Source organism: Gracilinanus agilis, chromosome 5 (assembly GCF_016433145.1).
Source record: "Gracilinanus agilis isolate LMUSP501 chromosome 5, AgileGrace, whole genome shotgun sequence".
NCBI lineage: Eukaryota > Metazoa > Chordata > Mammalia > Didelphimorphia > Didelphidae > Gracilinanus > Gracilinanus agilis.
In genome coordinates, this window is record NC_058134.1 from 41,795,564 (window position 1) to 41,809,895 (window position 14,332).

Consider the following 14,332-nt stretch of genomic DNA (forward strand, 5'->3'; position numbering starts at 1 on the left):
AACAACACTGGATGCTGAAAATACATTTAACAAACTGCAGTATTTATTTTATATTGAATGCTAAAAAGAATGCAACTAAAAAGATCTTTTCTTAACAAGATAAAAGCACTCATCTAAAATTAATAGCTAGTTCATCAAGTGGAAATAAAAGAAGCTCTCCCAATAAAATAGAGGATTAAGAAAGAATGCCTACTATTTCCATAATTTGATAAAGACCTAAAAATTCTATGAAACAAGAAAAGGCAATGAACGAATAAGCAGACGCAAAAAAAATAAGCAAAAAAAAAAATCTAAGTACCTAGATATGAAAGTTTACTTGGAGAAGAGATGGGGGAAGGGGCAGAAATGGTCAAAACAAGAATTTCCATAGCACCAACTATGCACAAAGTACTGCTTAATAACATTTTTTACAACAAATTAAAAAGTATTTAATTTGATCCCCACAGCAGTCCTAAGAAGTAGATACTATTATTACCCCCATATTACAGTTGGGGGAATTGAGGCAAATAGAGGTTAAGGTTGTCTAGGGTCATATAGTAAGCATTGAAGGCTGGATTTGTACTCAAGTCTTTCTGACTCCAAGCCCTATTCCCTATTCACACTAGAGAGTGCTGAAAAAAAATTTATCAAGATAATACCTTCAGTAAAGTAGTACAAAAAACAAATAAAATACAAAATAAATCCAGAAAAATAATTTTATATATAAGTATATATAGACATATATACTTATATACACATATAAAGGTATGATTAGTAGAGTTCTACTTAGTACATATTGTTATACTATATATGCTATAATTATAGTATAGTTATACATTGTATATATGCTTAATTAGGTTTAGTATAAGATACTTTGACCATTTTTTAATCTTAAAAATGAGAGCAAATCACTTCTGTAGCTTTTGATTTTATTGAAAATACATTTTATAAAGAACTGTAGCAAGCTGTCTCGGAAAATACTTTCTGCCTTGTTTACATAAGAGAACTTATTAGTTCAGCAATTATCTTCCAGAGTTCCAACTGCTCTGTATGTTCATAAACAAAGAACTGGAGGGAAATTGCTTCAATCATGCCTATGATAAATGTCATTTTGCCATTTGTGTTTCTCTAGATCATTTAGAGATAACTGAAAATGACTTAGTTTCATTCACACTTAATGTCCAAATATCTAAGTACATACACAGAATTTAGTACTCTACCAGTCAAATTACCTAAAGGATATTGTATAGAATAATATAAAATAATTTAAAAATTCCTTTTGGGTAATCAAAAGTTTAGAATATCAAGGTACATAAGTAAAAAAGTAGGAAGGAAGAACTCGCTGTTATTTGATATTATACTAAACGGTGTAAATTATCAAAACTTTTTGGTACTGTATTAAAAATAGATCAATGGATCTTATTCAAAAAGACAACAAAATATATAAAATATCTAGAAGTCAATGTACCAAACCAATGTATAATTTGGTACATATAGATTCACTCTATAATGTGAAGAGTGAATCAAACTTTCTTTGTCTATCAATCAGCAATTTTTAAATTAATCAACCAAAAACTTATACATTCCTACTTAACACTAAGTAAGGGAATTTGCAAGCCACTTACTAGAGTGGGTGACAACTCCAGAGGTCACTGACCACCCCCTGGGCAGTGCTAAGCAAATTGAAAGATTGTATTTGGTTTCTGTAAAGTGGAGGAAGGGACAGGAAGTGATGTGGAAAAAGGACTATAAAATGTTCTGAACTTCCTGTCCAGGAATCTTTAGCTGCTGACTTGGCTTTTGGAGGTAGCTTTGAACTTGACCTTGGCTTGGACCTCAACTTTGGTTTTTGGACTGCTTCTTGGAGGATTGCTCCTGGATCTTCTCCTTTGGACTTCGTCTTGGGTGAGTGAGTAACTGGCCTTCCCTTCCTGACTTCTGGAGAGATTAGTTCCGAAGAGACCTTCCTTTCCTGAAGGAAGCTGTGTTGGTGGAACCCTTGCTGAAGACAACACCATGTCCTCTGGCTGAGGGTTACTGAGCCCTGCAAGGGCTAAGTTGGACACTGGAGCAACATTTAGTGTGATAGACTAAACATTTTCTCTAACCTCTTTTTACATTTCTTTACTTTCACTCTTTCAACCTCTTTATAAATAAAAGTTACTAGAGTCATTTTGACTTGAGCTATAATATTTTTAAATCAGCAACCACAATATTACATAGAATTCTTATATTAGAATAAAACCTAAATTTTAAATTCTTACATCAATAACTTACAATAATAATAACTGCAATACTTTAAAAAAAAATAAAAATAGTGTAATGAATAAATGTGTTCAAGACTGGACTGTATTAGTTTTTTTTTAAGGATTCATTTTATTTTATTTTTAACATTACCTATTTATTTATTTTTAGAATATTTTTCCATGTTTACATGATTCACTTCCTTTCCCTCCCCTCTCCCAGAGTTAATAAGCAATTCTACTGGGTTGTACAAATGTTGTCACTTGATCCTATTTTCATATTATTCATTTTTGCTATAGAGCAATTTTTTAAAGCCTAAACCTCAAATCACATCCCCATATATACATGTGATAAATGATGTCACATGTTTTACTTTTGCATTTCTACTCCCATAGTTCTTTGTCTCAATGTGGATAGCATTCTTTTACATAAGTATTTCAGGAATGTCATGGTGGACTGTATTAGTTCCCTTACCTTCCGTCTTAAAATCAATACAGTTATTGGTTCTAAGGCAGAAAAACTGTAAGGGCTGGGCAATGAGGTTTAAATGACTTGCCCAGGATCACAAAGCTAGGAAGTGTCTGAAGCCAGATTTGAACCCAGGACAGCCCGTCTTTAGGCCTGGCTCTCAATCCAGCCAACTAACTGTCCCCTTAACAAATATTTTTTAAAAGCCTAAATTAATTTATAGATTTAGTGCTATATCTATAAAACTACCAAGGAGATTACTCTATGGAGCAAAATAATAAGATTGCTTTGAAGAAGCAAAAACCCTAGACTATCAACAGGAAATTCTAAAAAATATAGGAATTGGGGCGGCAAGATAGGCCTAGAGATAGGAGGTCAAGTTCGAATCTCTGGGATTTCAAAGTCTCTGGGACTGCCTAGCTTTGTGACCTTGGGCAAATCACTTACTCCCTTTGTCTAGCCCTTACTTCTCTTCTGCCTTGGAACCAATACACAGTAATGATTCTAAGACAGAAGGTAAGGGTTTTAAGGAAAAAAAGAAAAAGGTAGGAATGAAGAGAGAAAATAGCATTTCCAGAATTCAAACTACATCTTAAGGTGGTAGGGAGAGAAAGGAAGTGTAATCGTGTAATCGTCCAAGTTATTGGTACTGGTCACTGTTAAAATGAAAGGTTCCAATATTCATAACAGTACTTTTTAGAATAATAAAAACTGGAAACAAACTAGATGCCACTGACTGCAGAATGACTAAACAAGTGATAGCAATGAAAATAGTTCTTATGCCAAAAGAAACAAAAAATAAGAAATTGAAGAGAATCTTGGGAAAATTTACATAAACTGATATAAAATTAGTTAAGCAAAACCAGGAAAGCAATATCCATGAGTACAACAATGTAAATGGGAAAAACAAACTAATTAATACAGTGGCAAGAAATTATGACAACCAACAATGATCCAAAGGAAGAGATATGTAGAAAGGAACATCCCTTCCTTTTTTCGTAAAGGTAGGTTGATATGGATATATCAACCTTTTTCAGTATGGTAATTATTTTTTCTGAATTTTTTTTCTTTTTTATTCTTTGTTATAAAGAATTGCTCCAGGGAAGAGGGAAATATAATACTGAGAAATGTAACTGATATAAACACAAAAGATGACAACAAAAATTCATTTTAAAAAAAGGCTAGAAAATTAAGACAAATAAAATGTGCAAAGAAATCTAGGTTCAATAAACTTAGAGTCTTTTTAATAAAACAGTTAGCAAAAGAGGAAAGATTAGAGCATTATTTAATGCCATGAATCACAATAAATTCCAAGTGGAAAAATAATCTAAATATAAAAGGTCCCTCCTCTAAAAAAGAGATACATACAGTTATTACTTTTTTAATTTTAAAAGGGGGAATTTGTAATATAAGGAAAAGAAGAGAACATAAAAGACAAAATAGCCTATTCACAATTACATAAAATTAAAATTTTCTTTTTGTACAAATAAATAGAATGAGAAAATAGGAATTAGAAAAAAATAGTTGTATTAACTACATCCAAAAATTACCTAAAATCAAACCTTGTAGAGAGCTGAATCAAATATATAAGATTAAAAGCTTTTCTTTCAAAAGATAAATGGTCAAAGAATAATAAGTTTTCAAAAGAAGAAATACAAACTATTCATAACCACATAAAAATATGTTCAAGGTCACCAACTATCAGGGAAATGAAAATTGAAACATGTGAGACATTGCTTTAGACACACCAAACTAGCAAAGAGGTTAACTAATGGGAAAATTGATTGTGGGAGAGGCTGTGGGACGGAAGGCATGCTAACTGACTGCCAGTTAGCATTGTGAATTGTGAATTGGTTTAACCACACTGGAAAACAATTATGAATTATGCAAGAAAATTTGATACATTTTTTACTCCCCTTGCCGTAGTAGATATTTACAACTGATGATACAAAAGGAGGTTACTGATCACAAGACCAATTATACTTGCAAAATTATTTGTAGTAAAAATATTTTTGATAAGAAAAGGCCAAAAGCAACATTTGTGTCCAATGTACTGGTTGAATAAATCAATGTCATGAAATATAATAATGGAACAAAACATACTGTTGCACTGAGGAATGATGAATATGAAGGATTCAGAGAATGACTGGAAAGGACAAAACGTATGACCACCATAACAACGTATATAAAATCAACAAGTAGAGTCAACAAAACTCTGGTCAAAAACGCTAGTCAATTTTAATATGACAAGGTTAAAAAATATTTTCTTCCTTTCTGTGAACAATAAACTAACTCTGCTGGGGGACCACTGAGAAGTTTTAGTAGAAACACAGGAACATAGATAAGGAGCTGAAAGGGACCTTAGAGAGCATTTTTAAAATGGAGGAGTTGAGGCCCAGAGAGGCTTGGAGACTTGCCCAGATTACACAGGTAGTAAGTAAACCAAGCCAGGATTCAAGTATCAGTCCTATGATTCCCTGTTCCATATGATTTATACTGTACTATAAAGTCTCAAAAAATTCATCAACATTTAAAAATAATACAAAATGGTATGAACATTTTATATCATAAAAAATAAAATAAAATGGAATTGCAACACTACTAGGGCCTCGGGCCATAATGGGACTAATATCTATAAATGAGTTAAATTATTTTCTATATCTCTACCTGACCAAACTGAAAACTCCTTATGCTTTTTACAATGCCTAACACTATAAAGAAATATTTATAAAGTAGGTATAAATGTTACTTTTATAAGATACTTTTACTTTTCTGGAATTTAATATATAATAGAACCTTTTCAAAATTAGGTTAAAATATGCTTATATGATAATAATCTTAAGGGGACTCTAGAAAAAAAATATCTCCTGCTTTATAAGTGTCTTTAAATAATCTCAGTAAAGATAATGCCTAACCAAAAACAGGACAAATATGTTTTTCAGGCTTTAAAAATGTTTTTTTTTTTTTTTTGTCAGATTTTCAGTACATACTTTTTGTTTCCCTGGTACAGCCTTTTGATGACACTTTATCTCTCTTAGTAAATGTTAAATTTATCTTTATAAACAGGATGAATTCCTCAGCTTCTATTTAGCTAAGTTCTAGTTTTTGTCATTTCCTAAAGGGCTCATTAGTTTACATGAGACCACTACTAAGTGCTGAGTATACAATTTCTTATCATTCTCTAATGTTCCTTATCTTAAACTCAGAATAACCTTTTAAAGTAATAAAAACAGGTACAAAATGAATCATTTGGATCAGACCAATCTATACACAGCACATTGTCTTAAAAAACTGTATCTGGGGCAGCTGGGTAGCTCAGTGGAGTGAGAGTCAGGCCTAGAGACAGGAGGTCCTGGGTTCAAACCCGGCCTCAGCCACTTCCCAGCTGTGTGACCCTGGGCAAGTCACTTGACCCCCATTGCCCACCCTTACCAATCTTCCATCTATAAGACAATACACCAAAGTACAAAGGTTTAAAAAAAAACTGTATCTAATATTCATATAAATCATGTGAACAACAATATTCATGTAGTACAAACATTACAAAAACACAAAATATGGTAAACATTCTTCATTCTGATTAAAATTAAGCTACGGTGATTAAATGTTGGTTTTTTTTATTACAAGCTTTAATGATGTGGTTTGATAAACACATTTTTTTCCTACTGAGAAGATGAATGTCACATAATCAAGCTATTTCATGTCAAATTTCCACTCATACTTAAAAATTAGAAGAGAAAAATAAACCTTTAATTGCCCACAAATAATTTGTTTTGAAAATTTGAAAATACTTTAAAAGTATTTTAACTCAACTTCATTTTAACTCAATTTAGCTCAGCTTCAAAATTTATTTTAACTCAATTCTTTTTTAAGGTTTTAAAATTAAATTCCACTTTTTTCTCAACAAAGATCTGCCTTATCTCCCTTTTATCTCTCCCAACCCCCTAATTTAAGAAAGCAAAAAAACAAAACAAAACAAAAAAAAAACAGAACTCTGATGGAATTCTGATGTCCAGCAACTCTGTCATAGCCATAATTGGGTGTACTTACCACTGCTCCACCATTTCTTGCCATTGATGACATAGTTATTACCATCTCGTTCAATGGTACATTCAATATTAGTAGCATCACTGGAGGCAACATTGGGCTCTACAAAGAACCAAAAGTTACATTTAAATAAACATATAAACCAGTGATTCCCAAAGTGGGCGCCATCGCCCCTGGTGGGTGCTGCAGCGATCCAGGGAGGTGGTGATGGCCACGGGTGCATTTGGTGGTGGTGAATAACTGTAAGGGGGCGGTGATAGTATGTGTCAGGGGGCGCTAAGTCATATTTTTTTCTGGAAAGGGGGCCAAAAAAGTTTGGGAACCACTGATATAAACTATCCCAGTTGGGAGGAAAAGGGAAAGTTCAATATTTCAGTGCCCTGTACCTGAACAGTTCTGAGTTTTATTTCAAGTGTCTTCACTAATTAACTTGTCAAAGCAAGACAAAAGATGCTGCTATCTTCTTTCACTGAAGAGTGTAAGTTCTATGGATCCAGAGTCCTACTGGGTATAGAATTCATTTCTTTCTATCAATTTAATGACTAACTTGCTTCTTGCACTTGCACATTTCATTCCCTTTATCTATATTATTTCATTCCCTAATACTCATTCAAGTCTTCAACACTTGCCCAAATTCAATGCCTTTAGGAGGTCTTCTCGGACTGACTCTCAGCTGTGGACTGTCTGCTCTAACTCAGTATCACCTTGATAATTGTATTATAAATAATCAGCTTCTATTATATTTATTTGTATTTGTTAACAGGTTGAATAAATGGGTTTTATTCAATTATTTTGTAGGTATCTACTTGACCAGAATGAAAACTCCTATGTTTCCCACAGTGCTTAATACTATAAAGAAATATTCATAGATTAGGTATAAATATTATTGAATTAAGAGGAAAAACCAGTTTCTCCAAGGAAAAGGCTAATGTAACATATATCAGATGAGAATCTGAACTTTACCAAAAAAATTATAAAAATAATTTGTATAGCTTAAATTCTACACCTGTGAAAACATATAGCTATAATAGATTTGAATTTTAATTCTGATTTCAAAAATGAAACTATAAAACTTCATTTTGAAGACTTAAAAAATTATTTCCTCCTATGTAGAAATGAAGTCAAACATTCTTGGATAAAATATTTCATTAGACATTTTTCAAAAATACCATTCTAATTTGGACCAGATGTTTAGCATTCACCAGAGTTCCATTTGTATTGGCTCAAGAAAAAGCTAAACATTTTGAGAACTCTGTTATAAACCTAACATCAAGATGACTAAACTACCCAAGAGAAAACAGTATGAAATGTCTATAAAGAACAATGTGAGTAATGGAATAACTGTCACAAATTTTTTCAATTCAATTAAAAAATATTATTAAATTCCTCCATGTGCACTGATGATAACAAGTAAGAAAAAGACAGTCGCAAGCGAGCAGATGTCATCTTCTACCTTGTGTGACAGACTAGGAATCAAGATTTTACCAGAGAGTTAATTCACCAAAGAATCTTTAAGAGAACAAGCTGTAGCTATTAATGGCCTATTAATGGGTGGGTGAAGGTTGAGTGAGGTGGCCTTGGATGCAAATATTCACCATCTATACCATGTGTTATCTTTCTTGTCACCAGTCACAATTTCCTCAAACCTGTTTTTATAGTGTGGAATCCATATGCTGCAGAAAGGTCAGGCATCACCAAACATTTATGAAGGCATTAGGTGCTCAGTGCTGACACAAAGAAAGGCTAAAGCCAGTCCCTGCTACCAGGGAGTTCACAGTCTAATGGGGGAGACAACATGCAAACAACTACAAATGAGTCCTCTGAGTCCAATATAAATTGGAAATAATGAACAGGGGGAAGGCACTAAAATTAAGGGGGGTTGGGAAAGGCGTCCTGTAGAAGGTGAGACTTTAGCTGGGACCTGAAGGAAGCCAGGAGGCTGAGATAAGAAGAGAAGATGTTCCAATAATTGGGGACAGTCAGCCAAAATGCCTGGAGTTAGGAAATGGAGAATCTTGTGCAAGGAACAGCAAGGCCACCAGCATCACTGGACCTCAGAGTACACAAGGAGTACACATGGGATGGGCAGGAAGGGGCCAGGTTTGCAGGCCAAACAGAGGATTTTATGCTCGATCTTGGAGGTAACAAGGACCTTTTGGAGTTTGCTGGGTATGGCAGAGCCATGGTCAGCCTCTGTTTTTGGAAGATCTCTTTGACAGCAGAGGATGGATTGGAGAGCTGAGGCAGGGAGGTGAACCAGGAGGCTATTGCAGTGCTCCATACATGAGGGGATAAGGCCCTTTACATGTGCTGGCAGGGTTAGAGGAGAAAAGGGGGAATGTGTGAGAATACTATGAAGATAACATTGACAGACCAGGGTCAACAGATTGGGCATGTGGGGAGGCGAGAGGAAGGAGTCATGGCTGACACCTCAGGTTGGGATGATACTCAACAATAGTAATAGGGAAGTTAGTTAGAGGGGAAGGTTTTGAGGGAAAGACAAGGAGTTGAGTTTTGGATTTGATGAGCTCAAGATTTCTACAGGACATCCAATTTGCGATGTCCAGCAGGAGGCTGGAGATATGAAACTGGAAGTCAGAAGAGAGGCTAGGAACAGGTTACCTGTCATGCAGAAGCAAGATTTAATTCTTCCTTGAAGAAGAGGTTCAAGCCACTGTTTCTTCTGTTCTTCATTTCCATATAAATGAAGTACCTCCATATTTCCTGTGTCTGGGAAGTGATAAAAGTATATTTTTGCACCAAAATTTTAACAATCTTGAAATGAATAGCTTTATATGATTATTATTAAAAATGATTAAAAACTAGCTTTACATAATTATTTTTAATTAATAGCTTTATATAATTTTAATTCACCAAAAATTATCCTAGACCTTAAGGTAACAATAGTTTAAGCTTACAGAATGATTAAGCCTATTGAAATCTTAGTTGTATATTTTTATATAGAAAATTCATTGTGTTTTTATTCAAGTTAATTTAAGCCAAAACCTTAGCCAATTTAGAACCTGACACTTAGGGAACCCAAGTGACAAGATCCCCTGAAGAAAAAAAAAGTTTCATGGGCAAAGATTGTACCTTGAAACTTGAATGAATGTATTGCAAATACACTCTTTTGGTCAGAACAAGCAAACATGGGAGTACAACCCAGTATCACTACTGAAAATAGAATTTAGGGTCCAGTGAAGCACACCTAAATCCTCAGCTCCCACAAATGCTAGCATTCCTCTCTTGGAAGCTTTGATTATACTGTTCTGTGCACCTGGAATGCCTGCCCTGCCCTGCTCTGCCCTTTCAGTCTACCACTCTCCACCCTATCCATTGACTCCCCTAAAACACACACACACACACACACACACACACACACACACACACACACACACACACACACACACACACTAAAANACACACACACACACACACACACACACACACACACACACACACACACATGCACACACTAAAAGATAGGGTAATAAGACAATAATCTTTAAACAACCAGTAGGAAGTTCAGTGGTCCATGGGAATCAAGAGACTGAAGTTCTAGTCCTGGTTCTCCCACTAATTTGGGGTAGGACCTAGATCAAATCCTTCACCTATCCTAGGCCTGTCTCCTCCATTATAAAATAAGAGGATTGTACTCGGCTGATTTTTTTTTTCACATTTTTTTTTTATTTTTTAAACCCTTAACTTCTTATAGGTGGAAGATTGGTAAGGGTAGGCAATGGGGGTCAAGTGACTTGCCCAGGGTCACACAGCTGGGAAGTGTCTGAGGTCAGATTTGAACCTAGGACCTCCTGTCTCTAGGCCTGGCTCTCAATCCACTGAGCTACCCAGCTGCCCCTACTTGGCTGATTTTTAAGGACTCTTCCAGGTCCAAGAGTCCGTGATCTAGATATAATTGTCCATACTATTAACAACCAGTAAACATAGGAAGTAATTAATGCTTATTGCATTAATGTAAAGATAAAGAATAATTTATCAGACTTCATGTTATTGCCACAACTTTTGAAACTTTTAGGAATGATTTAGGCATTTTGAGTGGGAGTTAATCTTTTAAAAATTATTTAAATCTCCCCAAACACTCAATATAGAGAACATTCACTTCTCTCTTTCACTTGGAAATGCTTCAAGCACTTTATTCTAGACCACAATGTGCCAAAGCTGAAGGCCAAGGTAACTTTCAGATAAGGAAAATATCTCTTAGAATATTTGGTGCTGTTAAACTACTTAGGCTTAAGTCTTCAACTACTGTTAGAAGTTGCGGACTCTAGTACAATTTAGTACTTCTGGACTAATTTCAGAACGTTGGTAAAATGTTTAGTTAAACTGTCGTAAAACAGAAAATCATAGAGATTAGAACTGAAAGGGGCCTGGGAGGTGATACATCTTTCTCATTTTGCACATTAGGAAACAGATGCCCTTAGCACTTAAATGCCATGCCCACAGTCATACCACTTTTATGGTGAGAGTGCTTTAGGATTAGATCTCTTGTAGGGTTCAGTGTCTTTTCCATTTTATTTTGCCTCTTGGGTAGAATAATTTGCTAAGCCTCTGAAAATGAGCTTTCATCTCAGAAACTCTAGGGATAGGTCTTATATAAAGCAGTTATGCTAATTACTAGTACTAAAACTTTGCATTAACTTCATAAAATGGTAACAGAGTGGTATAGCTAATAATGACAGTATTTGGAAAAAACATGGCGTGTGCCAGAGTTTAAGGCATCACTAGTGGTTGCTCAGGATGCTTCTTACTGTAGCAGAGTCCCATAGTTTAAGCCCAGGGAGCTTAAAGTCCTTTTTGGAGGTATTTTGCCAAGCCCATTGTGTTTGCTCTGATAAACAATATACATGTAGTGTGGTTATTTGTCAGCTCCGCCGCATCAGTGGTTCCCAGGCGCTATGGCAGCCAGAGGCCATGTGACATACCATGAAATCATACTTGTGCAACAGACTAAAGTCCAGGCAGCAGATTTTGCAATTTTGCCTCATCTGCACATGCCATTAATGCAGAAGCATGAACAACAAAGGAATCGACTGTATCATTAGGAAGGGCCAGCAACTAGATGCCTATAACTAAAGGTAGGTTTAGGAGTTGATTTATATCAACAAAAAACTTTGTTTCTAAGATTCTGAAACGTTATCTCCTCTGCTTAAAGAATCCTTTAAAAACATTGTTTAGAATATCAAATAAAGCTACATTTATGAAATAATATGAAATAATTCTGTAACCTGGTGCTTGGCAGTTGAAAATATCTGGAGCAAAAAAGCATTTTCCTGTTTCTTCAGCAATCAATGCATAATCCACCTGGCTAAGGCCACTGACAGGTGGCAAAAAGAGGTTCCAGAGTCCCTCAACTTTGGCCATTTCCTGTTAAAGTGATGAAAAGACATCTTCAAAACTTGCTTGGATCCTTCAGTCTTAAATTCATATCCACACCCCAGGAAATATATCATGTTGAAATGTTTTATTTACACAACTTCAAAAAATCTTCTCGGTCTTAATGAATATATTCAATCAATCTTGTAGTATTCAAAGGCAACTGCTCAATTTTTTTTTTTTTTTTGCAAATGGAGGCTGTTTTTCAACTTTAAGAGGAATTTTCTCTCTTGTCACCTTGCCTCTTATGTTTACAAGCTCTTCTCTAGTTGCTCTGGATATGGTTTTAAAAACTTAATTCACTGATTTTAGCACTTTCTATTGAATCATAGTAAAAAAGAAAATAGACCCCAGACATCCATGCATGACTATGCAAAGCACTGTGAATTATATTGTCCCACCTTTTAGAATTATTTTTATTGATTATATAAAGGAGGAAATTCAAATTATAATTCACAACAATTTGCAAATGGCTACACTTCCCCTTACCTTGCTTTATTCAGAATACAGGTATACCTGGCATAATAAGGGTTGTTGATTCTGTTATTACTATGTTGTGTTTCTTTTCTGTAGCTGCTAAGACTTTGTCACATTCTAAAAACTGGATACTGCATGCCTTGATCTGTTTGTCAGAGAATTTATTTTTTAGTTTTCTTTTCAAAAAGTTAATTATTGATATTATCAACACGAATGTGTGGATATGTATACACATGCATGCTGATATGTGAATGTGTATATGTATACATGTACATGCACGTGCAATTCATTAGATATACATATATACATACACATACATGTTGAATGAAGGCATTGGTGGAGGATATAAAATACATCGGTCCACTTGACTTATTGAAATTCATTTAATTTTCAGATTCTCTGTCAAGTCTTTCTTTTTTCTTTGTTGAGTTACTTAGTAGAGCTGTGACCACTGGATCATTTGTTTCACCATCAGCCTGACAACTGTACTGCTCACATTTGTGCTGGCACTTGCTTCAAAGTTCGGCATCCTGTATTGAACTCCTGACCTTCTAAATTCCATCCTCTTAACAACAACGACAATAAGGCTTTATATCTGGGTTTTCACTATTCACTGGGTCTTGCAATTGGTTTAACAACTTTTTGATGTTAAATTTTGCTCATTTGTCATCAAAATGAAGAAAACTGAGGACTTTGGAGGACACGGCTGTCCTGCCACAAATCCCATCTTCTGTCCTCTGCTCTGTTTACTATAGCTGGATCCTCTGTCCTCTGGCTTTTGCTCTATCTAGCCCACTAACTGTCTATACGGCTTTTGTGTTCTTTTACTGAAATCAAGACATGATCATGAACCTGGGCCCTCAAAGGCTAGGGCAGCAGAGGACAGACTCTTCAGGTACTACCAATTGGGAAGACTTGAGGAGGACCAGATGCCTTTTGTCTGAGGACCAGCCCTAGCTAAGCATGGAAAGGTTCACCCCAAGTGAGCAGGCCATTAAGTGATAAATTGTTTTCAGATACAGCAACTTAGGTAGAATCTCTAATAAGGTATGAAAGAGTTGTCAATCTGTAAGAGAAGTGAGTACCTACAGTGAGGAAATTCTTCAAGTATGAAATTCTGTGTGTCATAAATTACACATATAATTCATTAGATATATTTATATTTAAATTTATTATATTTGTTTTTATAAATGTAAATATATCATATTTAAAACATAATGATTCAGCTTATCTAAATATAAACCTATTTAAAGTTATGTTTGACTGAGGCTACCATCACTTTTTTTTATTAAAAACATTTTTTTAAAATTATATTTATAAAAAGCTAAAAAAGATTATTTTCAGTACCTGAAGTTTTTCAATCACTACAGGTCTCTTCCACTTGTCCAGTGAATTTTCATTGTGAATATAGAACTCTATTACCTCCTTAAAATAAAAATAAAATGTTAATTCATTAAAAAATTTAACAACATCCTTAGTGTTATCTAACATCACTCATCCATTTCACCAACTACTACCAAATTTCCAAAATATAGAGTTTTAGGTCAAGAACATAGATGCATATTATATCAGTCTAATAATATTGCTTTTAACCAACGAATACCTATTAAGTTCTTACTATATAACACTGCTGTGATGGGCACTGGGGATACAAAAACAGTGAATGAAATAATCCCAAATTGCAGTTAGCTTAAATTCTTATAAGAGAGACTCTAAGTATATC

The 14,332-nt window shown here is 34.6% G+C and overlaps 1 protein-coding gene across 1 annotated transcript in view; it reads right to left on the bottom strand.

Moving 5' to 3' along the window:
* ACAD11 (acyl-CoA dehydrogenase family member 11) overlaps positions 1 to 14,332 on the bottom strand; it is a 99,197-nt gene that overhangs the window by 41,298 nt on the left and 43,567 nt on the right. The window contains exons 10-13 of the mRNA XM_044678416.1: positions 13,957 to 14,034; positions 11,985 to 12,123; positions 9,361 to 9,468; positions 6,742 to 6,840 (exon numbers count right to left, since the gene is read on the bottom strand). Coding sequence (XP_044534351.1) covers positions 6,742 to 6,840; positions 9,361 to 9,468; positions 11,985 to 12,123; positions 13,957 to 14,034 — 424 coding nt within the window. The remainder of the gene's footprint in view (positions 1 to 6,741; positions 6,841 to 9,360; positions 9,469 to 11,984; positions 12,124 to 13,956; positions 14,035 to 14,332) is intronic.